At 34.2% G+C, this 18,276-nt stretch overlaps 2 protein-coding genes across 4 annotated transcripts in view; one reads left to right on the top strand and one right to left on the bottom strand.

Annotated features, from left to right (window-relative positions):
• Positions 1–551: 551 nt before the first annotated feature.
• On the bottom strand, positions 552–3,036 carry LOC111514127 (UPF0193 protein EVG1 homolog). Its single transcript, XM_074174491.1, has 3 exons — positions 2,862–3,036; positions 795–1,151; positions 552–713 (listed from the first exon to the last, which is right to left on the bottom strand). Exons 1-3 carry the CDS (start codon positions 2,950–2,952, stop codon positions 565–567), a joined length of 597 nt encoding a protein of 198 aa, XP_074030592.1. The 5' UTR covers positions 2,953–3,036; the 3' UTR covers positions 552–564.
• A 2,459-nt stretch (positions 3,037–5,495) lies between these two features.
• Positions 5,496–18,276, top strand: part of LOC111515718 (gamma-tubulin complex component 2) — a 30,400-nt gene continuing 17,619 nt past the window's right edge. For all 3 annotated transcript variants that reach the window (XM_074174490.1, XM_074174488.1, XM_074174489.1), the window contains exons 1-6: positions 5,496–5,655; positions 5,705–5,878; positions 5,937–6,069; positions 7,115–7,594; positions 14,096–14,224; positions 14,277–14,453. In XM_074174490.1, the coding sequence (XP_074030591.1) occupies positions 5,603–5,655; positions 5,705–5,878; positions 5,937–6,069; positions 7,115–7,594; positions 14,096–14,224; positions 14,277–14,453 (1,146 nt within the window). In that variant the 5' untranslated portion in view covers positions 5,496–5,602. The remainder of the gene's footprint in view (positions 5,656–5,704; positions 5,879–5,936; positions 6,070–7,114; positions 7,595–14,095; positions 14,225–14,276; positions 14,454–18,276) is intronic.

Below are 18,276 nucleotides of genomic sequence, written 5' to 3'. Positions count from 1 at the left end.
TGACATATGACATTTTGTGCACCTAACCTATCTTCCTCTATATAAATAAATAACAAAACAACTTTTGTTTATGTGGCTTGTGGAGGTGGTATTGAACAGTAATTTATATTTTGCCTCAATTCTTGATTTATGAAGATAATTTTCCTTTTTTAAAGTAGAATATAATGATTTTAAGTTGATATAGGCGCTTTTGCCAATATGTGAATTAGAAACAAATCCCTTTAAAAATTAAAACCCAACATTTGAAACTTCAATTTGAATACTTTTCGAAGTGAATTTGAAAAGCTCATGAATTAAACTCAATTTTATTTTGTTCAAGCTTGCATTTGCTGTAATAACCCAAATTGAGGAACATTCCTCATTGAGGTGGACGAAACGACGAGAACAACAACTCGAGCACCACATTACCTTCGATGATGTCTACCGCAGTAGTAGACGAAAAGTTCGAAATAAAAACCTGCAGACCACGGCCAACATTCATATTTATGTGACACTACTTATGTAAAAGTTTCAAATTTGATGTTCGCCTTCATTAAAAAAAAACTAAAACAGATAATCAATTTTTTATTGTTTTATGTTTTCAAATTTCATTTTATTCATCTCTCGAACTTTTTCTTGTATTTGTAACTCAATTATTTGTCTATATTTATTGCCCTGGCCTAGCGCTTCCATTTCTTTTAACCACTCTTCCCTCTCTTTTATTTCCTGTACAACTGAAAGAGACATACACATTGTTTAGGGAATTGGAAACAATACTATAATCTGGGATAACATTATATTATAGTTAGACTTACTTTGGTCGAATCTATTGATTTCTTCTTTGTCTTCTTTGCTCACTAGTTTCTGGAAAATTTTGGGTTTGCGGACTTTTATCTCCTCGTTGTAAGCCATTTTATTCTGTAACCTTTCCTTTTCCTTTTCTCTGTCAACCACTGGATGATGCGGTCGGAACTCCTCTCTTTCGTAGGCTCCAGATTGGACGATGGTCTCACGTGTTCTTCTTTTGGAACTTCCTGGTCTAATAGTGACCTCAGGTATGTTGACGCGTGATCTGGATGTGTGTGATATGGGAGGGAGGGGTTCCCCGTTTCTCAAACAATAATTGAATTTCTTCCTCTGCATCATCGATAGTTTACTTTCCTCCATTAATACTGAAAGACATGAAGGTTCGGCACATGCTGCCTATATTATATATATCATTACCGTTAAATGAACCTTTTTCCTGAAGTACGAAAAATCACTCACTAGCAGCGCTAGTAGTTCGGTAGAGACAAACACTGCCCAATCCTCATATAAACATAAGGAAAAGTACAATTAAAAAAGGGTGTTTTTAACAGAAGAAAATATTCCTAGAGCTAAACTAAAATTTGCAACTGTAAAGGACAACAATGTTGTACCATTAAAACGTTGACTTGCATGCCGTAATTTAAAAGTAACCGGAAAAAAGGTGAATTAATAGTCAGGTTAGTATACAGACTCTATTGATTGATAGCACTTTATTTCCAACAGGCATTCACCCAATTACAGGAAATGTACAAAGGTGTTGATGAAAATATATGCAAAACAGTATAATTAGTTAAAAAAAAAGATTGCTACAACTAAAAGAAAAATAAGTAGAAATATATCACAAGAAGCGAAAAGAAAAAGTGATCACAGGTAAAAGCTTCTAGTAAGAATACATTTTTAAATAAAACTTTGAGAACTGTGATTAATATCGCACATATCACATATTGAATTATAGTTGTTACAAAGTATTGACACTGGTTATTTGTTTTGACAAGATCACAGTAAAATGTCGTTTGGTATCTGGAATTAAGGCGTAGGGTGCGGAAGTTTATTATTTGTAAAAGAGGGGCACACGAGATCTTATTGTTTAGCAGTTTGTGAAGAAAGGAGATTGTGACAAAAAGTCGACGTGTATTTAGAGATATTACATTAAATTGATTCAGAAGGATAGAATAGTCGGTTCCCCTCTGAGGATACATTCCTGTGACCTTGAAAGACAGATATTTAAATTTTTTTTTTTTGAACAGCATCAATATGATGTATGTGGCAATTGTAAATTGGATACCATTCTAGTTTAGACCTCACATAGACATTAAACAGTGTTATAATCGTATTAAAATTCTTGAATTTTCTGGTACTCCTTATAATAAAGCCCAACATTCGATTCGCTGATGAAATAGCCTGGTCTATGTGGGAAGCAAAAGAGTAGCGGTAGATTCAATAATTATGAATTTCATATTTATTTCCAAGTGAAATATGAATCAAATATATATGGAAATGTAATAAATTTAGTTAAATATAATAAATGAATATAATTTAATAAACGATTGAGGTTATATCTCATTCTAATCAATGGTAAATAACTATGAAAAATTTACTATTCATTTTATGTTTAGAGCATACATATGAATATTTATTTATTTTTTGCACCGTTAAATCCACTCTCCTCGAAGCATGTATCCATTTCTTACATCTAACCTCATTAATATGAGGTTTTATAAATGGTATAAAAACACGTTTTCTTCCGGATATCGATTATCCGACGTGCAATTCGCAAAACAGCAATGCTTTGTTGGCATTATACTAGCACAAAATAATTTTTTATATCAGATTTATATTTTTAAATAATAAATTAATATTACGTAAATAACACTGTTTTACATGTGAATAGTTTATGTTTGTTCCTACTACTAGTGCTGCCTCTCGTGACACGTTCGCTGTACTATTCTCAGGAAAAAGGCTCATTGGGAAAGTAAGCTGCAATTGCTGATGAAAAATTACTTACCAATCACAACAGTTGTCTTTTTAATTGAATATTAATGTTATTTGAAATTCAAACAAACTCATATACATACATTTTAAAAACTTATGAGTATCTGGACTGTAGGAGGATTTAGCCGCATGCATAAATCCTCCCCGTGGAACATTTTTACTTGGCCATTCCATTTTTCAACAACTTGAATAAATATTTGAAATTTGTCACTTGTAGAAGGTTTCAATGACTGAAAATGTCACTTATTTATTTTTCACCATGGCAACACCTACGATGTAGTTTGAAAGAAGTGGTAACAGGTTTCCTAGCAACGCAAGATTTTACTGCAGGCAATCATTCTGGCCAAATCATATGGTATGGGACTTCACTTGTGTTGACACGGTCGCGGCTTCCCATCTAGCCGAAAGTTCCAAGTCTGCTGGAACTGCAGCATTGTCTGGCGAGAAATTGAAAAAAAAAATACCAAAATCTTGGAAACAACTATCTGTTTCATCCAGTAGCGGTTGAAACTTTTGGTGTTTATGGCCCGGAGTCTCTGTTATTCGTTCATGAACTTGGAAGGAGGAGAGGCCAAGCAAGGAAAGATCACCGTTCTACCTCTTTTTTGATAGAAAGAATTAGTATTGCCATTCAACGTGGCAATGCTCCTTCACATAATTTTGATGAAATCATGCATTGCCCTCATTTCAGTATGGAACTGAAACCTCTTCGAAACAAGCCGAGATATGTGGATATTCATCAGTCTCTCATCAAGGTTAATTCACAAGTGATTGATCCACCTTCTTCTTTTTCAGTGCGGTCAGTGGACTCAGGTCATTCTTGCCCCCCAAATATGAGTTGCATCCTCGTAGAACTGGTTCCCTTTCAGTGGAAGAGCTTCATGAAGCAAGAGCCGAATCGTTCCCTCTACGAAACCCTTCTTCACTTGGAAGGATCGATCGCAGCTTGAGAAATGGTTCTTATGGAGATTTTGTGAAACATGTTCTTCCTTACGAATCAGTAGATAGTTGTCCTGAAAATCTAGAGAAGAAAATTGGATTGGATAATTTAGAAAACACTTGCTACATGAATAGCATTTTACAAGTGTTGTTCGTGACGAAGAATTTCAAGAACGAAGTTTTAATGATGAATGAGAACGGGAATGTTTCCTACTTATTCATCAAACTCAAACACCTGTTCATGCACCTGCAGTTTCGTAAGAAGGTATCATCTTTCTCTCCAACCGATTTCCTGGAGTCTTTGAATCCCACTAGATACTCGTTAGGACAACAAGAGGATTGTTCCGAATTCTTGGGGTTCTTGTTGAATACTCTTCGTGAGCAAAACAATAGCAAAATCAATACTCCTGACCGCTCTGGACTGAATGATTCCGTACAGCCCATCTCGTCTTGTGTTTGTAAATCTTTTGCTGCAAAAATCCTCACTTGTTTACTTTGTGGTAAACGTTCAAGAAGTACCGAAAACTTATGTGAATTTCTGGAACTCCATTTAGCTTTTCCTAATATGACTAATAACCAGTCCGTGCAAAGCTTATTGTTAAATCATCTGAAAATGGAATTTTTAACAGGTGATGATCGACTGTATTGTCAAACATGCGCCAAACAAACTGACTGTTATAAGGAAACAAGTATAGCTGAGGCACCAGTCAATCTAATAATAACACTGATGATTTTCAAACAAGACTCAACCTCTAACGAAAGCAAAAAACTCTTTGGACGGAAGCAAGAAACTCTTTGGAAGATTCGAAATAGATGAACATTTCAACCTAGCAGACCACTATTATAATATTCATGCAGTCATTGTTCACTGTGGTTCTGGCGTTGAATTTGGTCATTATTACGCCTTAGTCAAAGATGAAACGGACTGGTTTAAGTTTGACGATAGTCGTGTCACGAAGTGTTCTGGCGATGCATTGAATTTATTGGAGCCTCTGGCGACTTCATTGATTCCAGTGGCGCATTTGCTTTTTCAGCTGCTTGAAAACCTGGAAAAACCTGCAGCACCACATCATCTGAAGATCTTTATCTGCCAATGTCCTTTCTTTCATAATGTAGGGTGTAGGGTAGGGTAGTAGTAGTAGAGAAATGTATTTTTTGTATAATTCAGTGTTCATATAAAAGTATTTGTTTTGAATTTTTTTTTTCGTTTAATTCAATGTTTCGAGAGGGATTTTCTTCCAGTTTGTTCATTTCTTTGCATGATATACTCACCTTTGTTTAGAGTTAATTTTTTGAAATTGATTTTTTCCTCCCTGTCTTTGAATGATTACCACATTTTTTTGTATGAAGATGGAGAAATAAAAAGCCAAAATATTTCTCTCCCAAAAAGAAATTACAATTCAAAAATGTTCACGATGAAGAACATATTGCTCAGTCAACACTGGTCTGAAAGTAATTTATTATTTCAGGGTTTCCTATAATAAATGTAAATAAAAGGTGAAAAGCATAACATATGTTTTGTAATTCAATTCGCAATGAAGTTCCAATATTTCAACTTTTTCTCCCGCCTGTGGCACCTTTTTTCCCAAAAAAAAAACACTTTCTTACTCTCTTCGGAAGGTTCACACATTTTTGTATAAAGATAGAATGTAGAAAGCCAAAAAAATTTTTTCCAAAGTATATTTATTCATCTATTTACCAGGGTTACAAATTTTCAAGTGAAGCTGGCTAACTATCATAGGCTTCTACCACCCCATGACTAGAAGAAGAAGAACTGAAAATATTTTGACATTTATAATTTGAATTGTTTCAATAATAACAGAACACTACAGATATTCTGTAATAATAATATGAATACGATTTGAATTCAATAATAAATTTGAAAATGAGCGAATTTAAATTATATGACATTGTCAATGCTCTTCTCACATCATTAGGGTAAACCCTAGTATAGCTCTCTATCCCAACTTATATTATTTCATTTTAGTGGAAGAACCAGTAAAGTGACCCCCGAAAAACTGGTGGAATACTTACAAGAGAGCCAATCTGTGAATACAGCCGGTTGCCAGGTTGTTATTCAGAAACATTTAACACGTCTCTGCCAGGATATTCCAGACTCTGACCATTTCTTGTTGAAATACAATGATTTGAAGGATAAAAAGTAAACTACTGATGTATAACTTAAATTGTCTTTTCTAACATTTATTTGTTTGATGTAGCGTTGATTCTCTGGATGCATATGTTCAGTTGCTGGATTACATCTCCCAAGATGCTAGCCTAAAGGATTTTTTACAGAAAAGCAAACCATCTCCTAGTATCCGAACTGAATTCACGAAAGATGATCTACCACAAGTAAGACTGTGAAACGTCATTCATAAGATGGATAAAACCTTCGTATAGTCATTGATTCTGTAGTTTATTCGGCAAAATATGTAGACCTTACTGAAATTGATAAAGAAAAAAATGTCATGCAGAAAACCAAATTTATTATGTCAGATTGCTAACGATTTGCTGTTGAATTAGGTTTCTTCAATTAAAAAATCTGTATGAAGCGATCTCTCAATATATCAAACGAAATGAAGGAATTCGCCTTTTCAAGCTACTTTTAGAAATTAATACCAATAGCAACAATCCCAAACATTTGTGAGTTTCTATCAACTCTTTCCATTGAATATAAACAATAGAGAGTATTTTTTTTCAATTGTTTGCACTGAATTATGAACAATTGAGAGTTTCTCTGAATTGCCATCATTGTTTAATGAACAATTGAAAGTTAATGTCAACTGTTTTCATTGAATATAAACAATTGAGAGTATTTCTTTCAATTGTTTGCACTGAATAATAAACAATTGAGAGATTCTCTTAATTGTTGACATCAGTTAACAAACAATTGAGAGTTTTTATTAAATGTTTTCATTGATTATAAACTATTTAGCATTGATTAACAAACAATTGACAGTTTGTCAAGTATTATGGGTTAAGAGGAATTGTGAACAAGTGGCATCATGCCTCTCAAACAGAACTCGAATTGTAAAATTCCAAAGCAAACACTCTTATCCTTCAAATATTATGTGTGGTGTCTTCAGGGTTCAGTTGTTGAGCCAATTCTTTTTCTCATTTATCTGAACGATAGTAAAATAGGCATTTAAGGATAATTGACTATATTTACTGATGTCACTACTTCAATGTGGGAGGTAAAAGGAGGTAAAAATGCAAACTCAAATAATTCAATAAAATTTTTAATTCATAGAAAATGTTCAAACAATGTTAATTAAGAAATTTCAGATAATTTAGGGCTTTGCCAGCTTATTGCTTATGTATAAAATGATTCAAGAGACCACACCAGGATTTCTATGCATCTTTATCACACATCCCAATATTCGATTCAATGTTTCAGGTTAGAAACCGCTTGAAGAAGGCAGTCACAAAAAAGTCCAATAAAGATGATTCTCTGAAGGGTATGCTGAATATTTCCTCTTCTATACCCTTGGCTACAACTCCGTCGGTAATATCATGGGTGCAGAGACGGCCAAACATGTCCTGGGACTTCTCAATCCACAACATCTCCCATTCCATTCCTACGGTACCAGTGGTTTCTCAAGAGAATATTCTTATAGAAGACCTTTTGAGTGTGCTGATAGGTTTGCCGGGCTGTTATATCGAACCGGAGGATCTCAAAGACGTTTACGGTCCTAGAACATTCAAGATTAACGATAACATTCCTCTTTCTTTACGCGAGCTTGTGAAGCAGATTTTACCGTTGGCTAGTCACTACTCTATTATTCAGAGGTTCACGGAAGAGAAGATGAGATTTGAGTTTGGGCAGGTTAACAATGCCTTGGCAGAAGCCATGCAGGGTATTACAAAGGAGCATCTGGTAAATTTTTATTAGTTGTGTGATTATCTTGGTAGTCTTTTTTAAGGCTTTGATTTTTTTTCTTCATTGTTAATGTTCATTGAATAGCTTTCAAGGGCTCAAATATATCTCCAGATGTAAAATTTAACATGAAAAGTCTCACATAAAAGTTGAACCACACAAGGACGACCGCTTTTTGAAAATAGTTCCAGATGCATAGGGTGTTGTTTTTTTTTCATAATAGCGAGAATATATACAGTGTGACCCATTTTTAATGGAAACACCCCCCTAAAATTTGAAGTTGTAAATCGATTTTAATAATTTTTTTTTAAATGTCAAGTACTAAAAGATCTACCTTGGGACAAAATTTGAAATGTTTATTAAAGTTTCAGGGCATACTACGATATTTTTTAGTCGAAAATTGGGATTTTTTATTAGCGGTTTTTTTATTGAAAAAAACACTACGCCACTGGATTCGGAGCGCCTCTAAATAGGTGTGACCAAAATTTCATGAAAAAATATTCATTATTAACAAAGTTATGACAACTCAAAAATTCGAAAACTCACACAGCTAACAGTCACAATATTTCATTTTTTTAATGATTTCAACAATAAAGTGCCGCCAGATGAAAAAAAAAAAACAAATAGCGTAAATATTTTTAATGAAAATAACGGAATTACATTCACACAATTCAACTAACAATGATGCAAAAAATTTTAATAAACGTAACTAATGACTAATTATTGAGATGTTTCGATTCAGTGCAACAATTACTTCTCACTCATATTCTAGTAGCCTCTACTAATCCACCACGTATTTCGATACATGTGTCGTAACGCTTATGAATGTTTCTGATTACGTTCCTTAGTTCTTGAGGGCTAATATCTGCACATACTTGTCGAATTCTTGCACAAAGTTCATTTCTATTTCTTGAGCGGTTTTTGTAAACCTTTTGTGTGAGAAGTCCCCAGAGAAAAAAGTCCAAAACTGTGAGGTCTGGAGATCTGGGTGGCTACTCTATAAACGGACTACCACGGCCTATCCATCGGTTTGGAAAATGTTCGTTAAGCCATTGCCTCACATCTCTGGCATAATGCACTGAACACCCATCTAACTGGACAATTAAATTTGATCGTTCATTGATTGGCAGCTCGTGAATAGCATCCCAAAACTCTGTGTTTAAAAATTCTAGAAACCTCTGGCGTTAATGTTTTCCTCAAAAAAGGCAGGTCCAATAATTCGTTCGTTCAATATCCCACACCAGACGTTGATTTTTTGGGAATACTGGCTTTTGCAGTTTATTACCCAGTTAGGATTTTCCGCTGCCCAATAGCGACAATTCTGTGATGACACTACTCCATTTGTAGTGAAAGTGGCTTCGTCGGTATATAAAATATTTTTTAGGAAATTTCTATTGTTTGAACATTCCCCTTGGGCCCATAAACAATATTCCAGGCGTCTTGCTTCGTCGCCTTCTTGAAGTGTGTGTACAAATTTTGGCTTGATAGGTTTAATATTCTTCGCCTTGAGACATCTCCGAATAGTTTCTCGTGGAATATTCAAATCTAAAGTGGCATTCCTTATACTGGCATTAGGATTATTTCCGAAATAATCTAAAATGATTTGATCATTCCTGTCATTCCTGTTTCGTCTTTGTACAGGATTACTTTTTAACATCATTTTTGATATTGCACCAGTTTCATTGAATATTTTATTTATTTTATTTACCGTACCGCAGCTAATACGAGGACGATCTGGATGTCTCTCATTAAATACTCTGCAAACCTCTCTAGCACTTCTAACGTCATCTCCCGAAAGGCGTACAATTTCAATTTTCTCTCGTACGCTCAATCTTGCAGTCATGACACAAAATAATTCTAAGAACTGTAAGGTGAATATTGTTGACAATAGTACACTTAAATCTTTCACAAGTGTCAAACTGTAATATTATTTCCATGGCAACTAAGATTTAAATTGAAATATTAGGTCTCAGTTTTAGTTAATTTGCGTGAAAACTTGAATGTAATTCCGTTATTTTCATTAAAAATATTTACGATTTTTGTTTTTTTTTTCATCTGGAATATTTTTTCATGAAATTTTGGTCACACCTGTTTAGAGGCACACTGAATCCAGTGGCGTAGTGATTTTTTCAATAAAAAAATCGCTAATAAAAAATCCCGATTTTCGACTAAGAAAAAATATTGTAGTATGCCCTGAAACTTTAATAAACATTTCAAATTTTGTCCCAAGGTAGACCTTTTAGTACTAGACATTTAAAAAAAATTATTAAAATCGATTTACAACTTCAAATTTTAGGGGGGTGTTTCCATTAAAAATGGGTCACACTGTAGATAGATAGATAGATAGACATATACTTTATTGTCCTAGAAAATACAATCTTATTGACAAAGCTTGTTAAAAATCTGGTATGTATAGCACTTCAAAGAATAAAAGAAAAGAAACAATTCAAAAACACAAATACCCAGAAACCCAATTTGAGCAAAACTAAGTTCACATATCTAATAGAGAAAATATAATAATAAAAAATTGAATTTAACAAAGTTTGTAGACAAAATAGTTTGTATAGTCCCTTTAAAAAAATGTAAAAAACAAATACACACAATTTTAACATAGGCTTTTTTCCTTTCTAATTTCGTAAGGTATGTGACTGTACAGCTTTTTACTTTCATAAATTAAAAAGCTTTATAATCACATACCTTACGAAATTGGGAAGGAAAAAGCTATAAAAAGTTCAGAAATCTTGTTAAAGATGCCGTTGGAACAACTATTTTATTTTTGCCACGGGTTTTGGCTTTCTACTCCTCCATCTTTATACAAAAAAGTGGGAATCTTCCAAAGAAAGGAAGAAAGCAATACATTTCAAAATTACCTCATTGCAAAGATGTGTAGATCATGCAAAAAAGTAACTTTGTCCAACACTTTGTACTTCAAACATTCTTTATGGAATTGAATCAGATATCATTCACAGGATAGCTACAAAATATAGTTTCGGAGGCCAAAATCTGCCTCCGTCTTCAGAAATGGCCAAAAAATTCAAATATATATGCAGTTATTCCTTTGCTGATTATTTATTTCTCAACTTCTTCGACAGATGTTACTTTGGTGTTCTCAGTATCACTTCACCAGACTAAGGCGTTTGATTGAGGCATCATAAAATTTTACTAAAATTACTTCATGAATATGGATGTAGAGGTGTAACGAACACTTGGTTCAAATCGTACCTTTCAGGTCGGAGTCAAATGGTGAGGACAACGGAACTCTCGGAGAACAGCGCCATTGAATCTGGTGTATCACAGGGTTCTGTGTTAGGCCCTATTCTATTTCTGCTATATATGAATGACATCTCTATGATTGACATATCTCTCTATTCGCGGATGATACTACAGTATTGTGGAATGAAAAAAACTCAGTGGAGCTAAATAAAATAATATCATCCGACTTGAAGAAGGTGAAGAGCTGGTGCGATGCAAATTTACTCTCTCTCTCTCAATGTATCCAAAACGAATATAATATCATTCAAATGTATAGACGCTGCCATATTACAAAATAAATTAAACATAAAATTTCTGGGTGTATTCATTGATAATAGGCTGAAATTTGATGAACACCTTAGACAACTCAAGAGTAAGATCTCCTCCGGATGTTATGCAGTTAGAGTGGTTTCAAATGAGTTGGGTTCACATATCGCAAAGACCGTTTACCATGTACTCATTGAATACCTTTTTGGGGAGCATGCAACTCATCCCTTCTCTCTTCTGTATTGATATTACAGAAGAGGGCACTAAGATGTCTCTGTAAAATCAAACCCAGAGAATCGTGCAGAAACTTGTTTACTGCCAATAAAATTTTAACAGCCATCTCACTAGACACGGTTTGCCTTATTCATAATCATAAATCGAAGTTCAATTTTGCTTCTACTCCTTATGCTACTCGTAATAGCAATTATACCTTTAGACTTCCCATCTCAACTTCGAATTTAAACAAGGACTCCATATACTATAATGGTGGTAAATTGTTCAATCATTTACCATTAGAAATGAGATCTGCAAATCTAAGCAACATTCATTTCAAAAAGGCGGTGAAGAACCTACTTGTTGATAAACCCTAATATAGTTTGGAAGAGTACTTTAGCAAATCCTTTTAATGATAAATTAGCAATTTATTCTTTGTACTATCACTTTATACATGTTGGTGTTTTATCTATACATTTTTAGAACTTTTTTTTATTTACGTTTATAAATTTTTGGAACTTTTTTATATCTACATTTATACTTTTTTAGAACTTTTTCTATATTTACATTGTGTTTCTTGGACTTTGTCAATAAGGTGCAAATTTTCGGACAATAAAGTATAATTTGATTTGATTATAAAATTAAGTCCGTTGAGAAAGGGCTTAATAAGAGTTTTTCCAATCGCAGCCTATGTGACGCCCTTTTTTTTTACCAAAATAATAATCTAATCAAATCAAGTCAAATATGCTTTATTGTCCAAAGTATAAACTCGTTGACAAAGCTAATCAAGTATAAATGAGTTTCACTATAATAACTATACATTATACATATACATTGGTTTAATGTATGTGTCATACTGAAATATGGTTACGATTTTTAGTGCACAGCTAAAAAAATTATAGATAAATAAATGAATATGCATATATAAACGCACATAAATACCACACACATACATATTTATATACATCCTAAATGAACGAATAGTCAGACATTAACAGGTAAATAAGGAAGTCAATAGATAAAATATATAAATAAATAAGATAAACAGACACTGTTTTCAAAATTGCAGGAGCTATTAAAATCAACATAAGCAGTGCTTGAACAGGGAATATTTTTTTTTCAGAATTCCATCCATATCTTTATCAAAGTACTCTTGAACACTATAAAACACCTGGTCAATGAGAACTTGCTTTACAGACTTCCTGAACTGATAAGGTGATTGGATATCTTTAAGACTGGTCGGTAGATGGTTATATATTTTAGCTGCATTATGGATCAATGAGTTTTTAATCAAATTTGATGATGGAATAGGCAGTCTTAATTTGTCGGTTTGGCAAGTGAAACCAATAACAACATCGTAAGATGATTTGTTCTTATGTACTAGGCACACAGTTTCGAGTATGAATAAAGAAGAAAGTGTTAGTAATTTTTGCTCCTTGAACAAGGGTTTACAAGACTCTCTAGGCCCAACTTTGCACAGATATCGGATGGCACGCTTTTGGAGAATGAAGACTGTATTGAAGTGTTGTTGGTTGCAGGTGCCCCAGAATGATATGGCATATCTTAGATGCGATTCAACTACAGCGTGGTACACAATTTTTGCAGTAACAATACCCAATTCATTTGACACCCGTTCGTAAAGCATAACATCCCGAAGCTCAGCAAATTAATATGGTTATTGAAATTGAGGTTGCTGTCCAGATTGATTCCAAGAAATTTATTTAGTTTTTTGTTTGATATAATATCATTACCCATCGGAATGCCTGACAAGTTGCAATTGAATGATATCAGATTGGTTTTTTCTATATTGAAGGATAGCAGATTGGAGTTGCACCACTCTCTCACTTTAAGAATATCTTGTGCTATTTTGTTTTGAAGATCATTTTCATTAGTGTCATGTCACAGGATGGTTGTATCATCTGCAAAAATTGTGAACGTTCCCTCAGAATCAATATAAGCTAGATCATTAAAATACAACAAAAACAATACTGGCCCCAGTACCGAGCCTTGGGGTACTCCATGTCTAACAGAGACAATATCTGACAGTGTGTCAGTTCTCACAACTTGGGTTCGTTGACTCAGATATGATTTCGTCCAGTTTAGGCTTTGATTTCTGAAACCATAGTGTTGGAGTTTGCGTAGCAGAATTTCGTGGTTCACACAATCGAAAGTTTTCGACAAGTCACAGAGTAAAGTCTGAGAGTAAAGTCTTTTTAGCAGATGGAAAATTGCATCCCCTGTACTCTTTTTGGATTGAAAGCCAAATTGTTGAGGATTTGAGATTTTGTTGGCAGATGTGAAATTCATCAACCTAATTTTTACCAATTTTTCTATAATTTTACCGGAATGGCGGAATGTGGTTTGAAAAAAATCATTATTGAATAGAAAATGAAAGGGTCGTTGTATTGACAGAAAAATAAGATTGTTGTTACATTTGAAAAATATATTCTTTATGAAAAATTCATCTGGAACCATTCGCTAAACTTGGCCTATCTCTGGCAAATAATCGATAAATTTAATTACTGGAACCTCTGTCGTAAAATGAATCTATTGGAAACACTTTCCCAACACCAAAACAAAAATTATGGTCTCTTGACAGGCGTTTCGCTAACCAAGTTAGTGTCCTTAGGAGATCATTATGACTGCCCATAATGAATATTTATTCGAAAGTTTTTACAGCCTGTCTCTATGAAAAACCTCTATATGAATGTATCTATAAACGTCCAATATTACTAACTAGGTTATTTTTTATTTCTCCGTACCTTTCAGCTCTTCACGATCCAACTGGAAACGGAATTCAGATCTGAAAATCTCACTTTACAAAAACTGTGGTTCTACGTTCAGCGCAACATGCAAAGTCTTGGCATCACGGCTGCTATAGCTTCTTCGATAAGCAAAGTAAGTGAAAATACTTCTATAGAACGTCAACAGCTCATATTTTTTGAATTAGTCAGACGCTAAAGGAGGGAAGGTATTGAGTCTTCTTCACGACAATGTCATCGGATCGATTGGGGACGAGAGGACTCAACAGCTTTGCTTGAAACTAATGGAGGCGGCTTGTGTTCCTTACATGAAGATGCTGGGCATGTGGATTTATAAGGGAATCATTTCAGATCCTATTAGTGAGGTAGGTTGCAAGTCTGGAGGAAAATATGTGTAATAAGGTGAATGAATGTATCTTTATTGAATAGGAAACTTATCCTAATATACATTCAATTGAAAAAAACAAAAAATCGATAACAAAAGAATATATTATCAACATGTACATAGATTAATAAACATAAATCGACATATAATGATAATATTTATTTATTTATTAATTAATTTATTTATTCAATGGCAAAGCCAATTTCCGAAAACATATTAACAAAGTGTGAAGAACTACAAAGTGTTTTTGAATGTTCATGTCTGATGTTAACAAAAAAATTGTAAGAAAAAATCGTCCGGTATTGATGAAATTCCTGGTCATGTTATTGAAAAGGTTGCCAATGTGATTTCTGAGCCTTTGACTCATATAGTTAACTCCACATTCGTTGAGGGGAGGTTTTCTGATATACTGAAAATGTCAAAGGTTTTGCCAATATACAAAAATAAGGGCTCTCGATGTGACTGTGACTGACCGATCGTGGTCAGCTGGTCTGTGTGAATGGAATGAATCCTGAAAGAAAATGAATATCTAGAGGGGTACCTCAAGGCTCTGTTTTGGGACCGCTTCTATATATATATATATATATATATATATGATGTGTTGTTTTTCCGGGTGTTCATCCGTTGTGTACTATTCGATAGTCGACGTTTCGCCATCATCTCAGATGGCATTATCAAGACGAGTTACTGCTTCGCTTCGAGAGGCGAAGCGAAGCAGTAACTCGTCTTGATAATGCCATCTGAGATGATGGCGAAACGTCGACTATCGAATAGTACACAACGGATGAACACCCGGAAAAACAACACATCATATTCTACCATCCGTGAAAACCTACATTGTAATATATATATATATATATATATATATATATATATATATATATATATATATATATATATATATATTGACTTATTCCTCGGAGATCTGACTATTTATAGGTCATTCGAGTGCTTTCACCTATCCCCTCTTCCCTCTCTCCGCTTCATTGGTTTTATCGGGAGACGACCGTTTGGCGGGAGTTGGTCGTTTTCCGCTTGATTAGAGGTTTCCGCATGTTACGTATCTCTACGATACGTTGTTTTTTCTGAAGATAGGTTGGTTGGGTAGCAGAATCAATTTTTTCTTGCCGGCGTTTCGAATTTAATTAAATTCTTCTTCAGGACGCGAAAAGTCTTTTCTTCGTGTTGATAATATTACTATTTCAAGAACCATCGGATATATAGATACATATAAAAAGATAAAAATAAATAAAAACACCAACACCAAACGACATGAAACATGTCGTTTTGTGTTGTCCCGGAAGTTTGTCTGTTGTAATGTTTTTTTTTAATATGTATCTAATGTGTCTGATGGTTTTCGAAACAGTAATATTATCAACACGAATACACTACTTCTACAAATTCGAAAAGTCGGTAAGAAAACACTTGTATTTTTAAGAAAAAATTGATCCTGTCAACCTAACCTAACCTAACCTTTTTTCAGATATAATATTATATTTGTTTTGTCAACATTTAGGCATAACCGGTTTTTGTTAACCCATTCAATCACATCAGTGTACGCTACTTTGGCTTGTTTTATGGCATTTGAAATATTATGTGTGACAAACAGAAGATTAGTATCATCCGCGTAAGCTACCAATTTAGTTACTTGTTTCATGGATTCCAGTAAATCGTTTACATAAATTGAAAACAAGGTGGGTCTCGAAATTGAGCCTTGAGGGACGCCAATATCCATGGGCCTCGATTCTGAAACGAAATTGTTACATTTAACCTGTTGATATTTAACACATACGTATGAGGTAAACCACTTTAGTGCAATACCTCTGATTCCATGTTTCTAATTTATACAGGGTGTACCTAAATAAGTGTAGAACATTTAAGGAGGTGATTCCTCATCGAAAAAAAGATAGGATCTTTCATATAAAGAAATTTCATTGGAGCATCCCTTGTTAAGATACAGCCCTTTAAAGGGGGTACATAAAATTTGTATAACAATTTTTTTCACAAGCACTAAAAAAGTTACAATATTGAAATTAACCTGACGTTTTGTACTACCAAAAAGACACTTAGCCAGAAATTTATTTGGTTTACTCCATGGTTGTAAGGGGTGGAAAACGCAACCAATGTAACTTTTTGTCTTATCATTTGTTTACCATTAAAAAATTCATTTCGGATAGTCTGTTTCATTCTAAACAAAAAATGTCTCCTGGGTTTTTGCCCAAAATAAACCAGTCCGCAGCAAAAAATTATTTTACAAACAACTACAGAGATACATCGTCATAAATGCGAAAATACGAAACTAATCTATCTAGTAGGTCGCTATTAGCGATAGTGACAATTAAATTTGTATAACGATGTCAGTTTGTGAATTTTCGAAATTGAATTAATACTAATTGTGTGTTGTTGTTTTGTTCTTATTTTGTTACTTTAATAATTCACTTGTTATTAAAATGGCATACACAAATGAAGAAATGGCTGATATGCATTACGTTTACGGTCTGTCGCAGGGGAATGGTTTTGAAGCTTCTAGAATATATGCTGAAATGTATCCTCAACGGCAGCATCCTTCACATAGAATATTTGCTCGACTTCATCAACGATTACGAGAATATGGTTCATTCGACAAAATAACGCAGGATTGTGGTCGCCATCGAGAAGAACGAACACCATAGCTTGAGAAAGCAGTACTCAATTTGATTGACGAACAACCTACTACCAGTACTAGAAAGATGGCTTTCCAGCTAAATGTTGATCATATGACGGTATTTCGAATTTCAAAGGAACAACTCTTACACCCTTACCATCTGCAACGAGTACAGGCACTGTAATAGCGAGACTTTCCGAACCGTCTTGAATTCTGCAATTGGATGCTGGAAATGATTAGAAGAAATTGTGACTTTCTGAAGACGATAGAATTCACAGACGAATGTAGTTTTTCTCGGGACAAGATTATTAATTTTCATAATTACCACTTATGGGCTGATGAAAACCCTCACGCTATTGTCGAAACTAACCATCAAGAACAGTTTTCTCTTAACGTGTGGCTCGGAGTTATTGGGGATGATTTAATTGGGCCCCATTTTCTACCTCCTCGATTAAATGGTGAGGCATACGTTCAATTTTTAAGAAAAGTGCATCCAGTACTGCTGGAGGAAGTTCCTTTGGGCGTCAGAAGGGATATGTTTTTTATGCATGATGGGGCTCTCGCCCATTTTAGTCAAGTAGTACGTCAGCATTCAACTGAAACATATGCAAATCAGTGGATAGGTCGAGGAGGACCACAAAACTGGCCCGCTCGATCCCCGGATCTCAATCCTCTCGATTTCTTTATTGGGGGCCATTTACACCATTTGGTTTATCATACTTCTGTTCGCGATGTAGAGGACTTAAGAAACCGCATCATCGATGCGTGCAGGGTAATCAGAGAGACTCCAGGAATATTTGAGCGAATACGTGGCTCAATGCGCCGACATCTAGACGCATGCGTAATGTCTGAAGGTAGACATATTGAACATTTACTATGATTTCTACATGTTGTGTGTTTTGTTATTAATAAATTAGTTTTGTTTATTACCCTTTAATAGTTTAATGCAGGTACTAACTACAAAATAACAATAAATCCAGTTCGCATTTATGACGATGTATCTCTGTAGTTGTTCGTAAAATGATTTTTTGCTGTGAACTGGTTAATTTTGGGCAAAAAACACAAGAGACATTTTTTGTTGACAATGAAACAGGCTATCGGAAATAAATTCTCAAATGGTAAACAAATAATAAGACAAAAAGTTACATTGGAAATAAAT

The sequence above is a fragment of the Leptinotarsa decemlineata genome, unplaced genomic scaffold, assembly GCF_025532065.1.
Source record: "Leptinotarsa decemlineata unplaced genomic scaffold, Ldec_3_MD MMD2_tig00000591_RagTag_RagTag, whole genome shotgun sequence".
Taxonomy (NCBI): Eukaryota; Metazoa; Arthropoda; class Insecta; order Coleoptera; family Chrysomelidae; genus Leptinotarsa; species Leptinotarsa decemlineata.
Note: the sequence above shows the minus strand (reverse complement) of the source record. Positions and strands in the feature narration are given on the sequence as shown.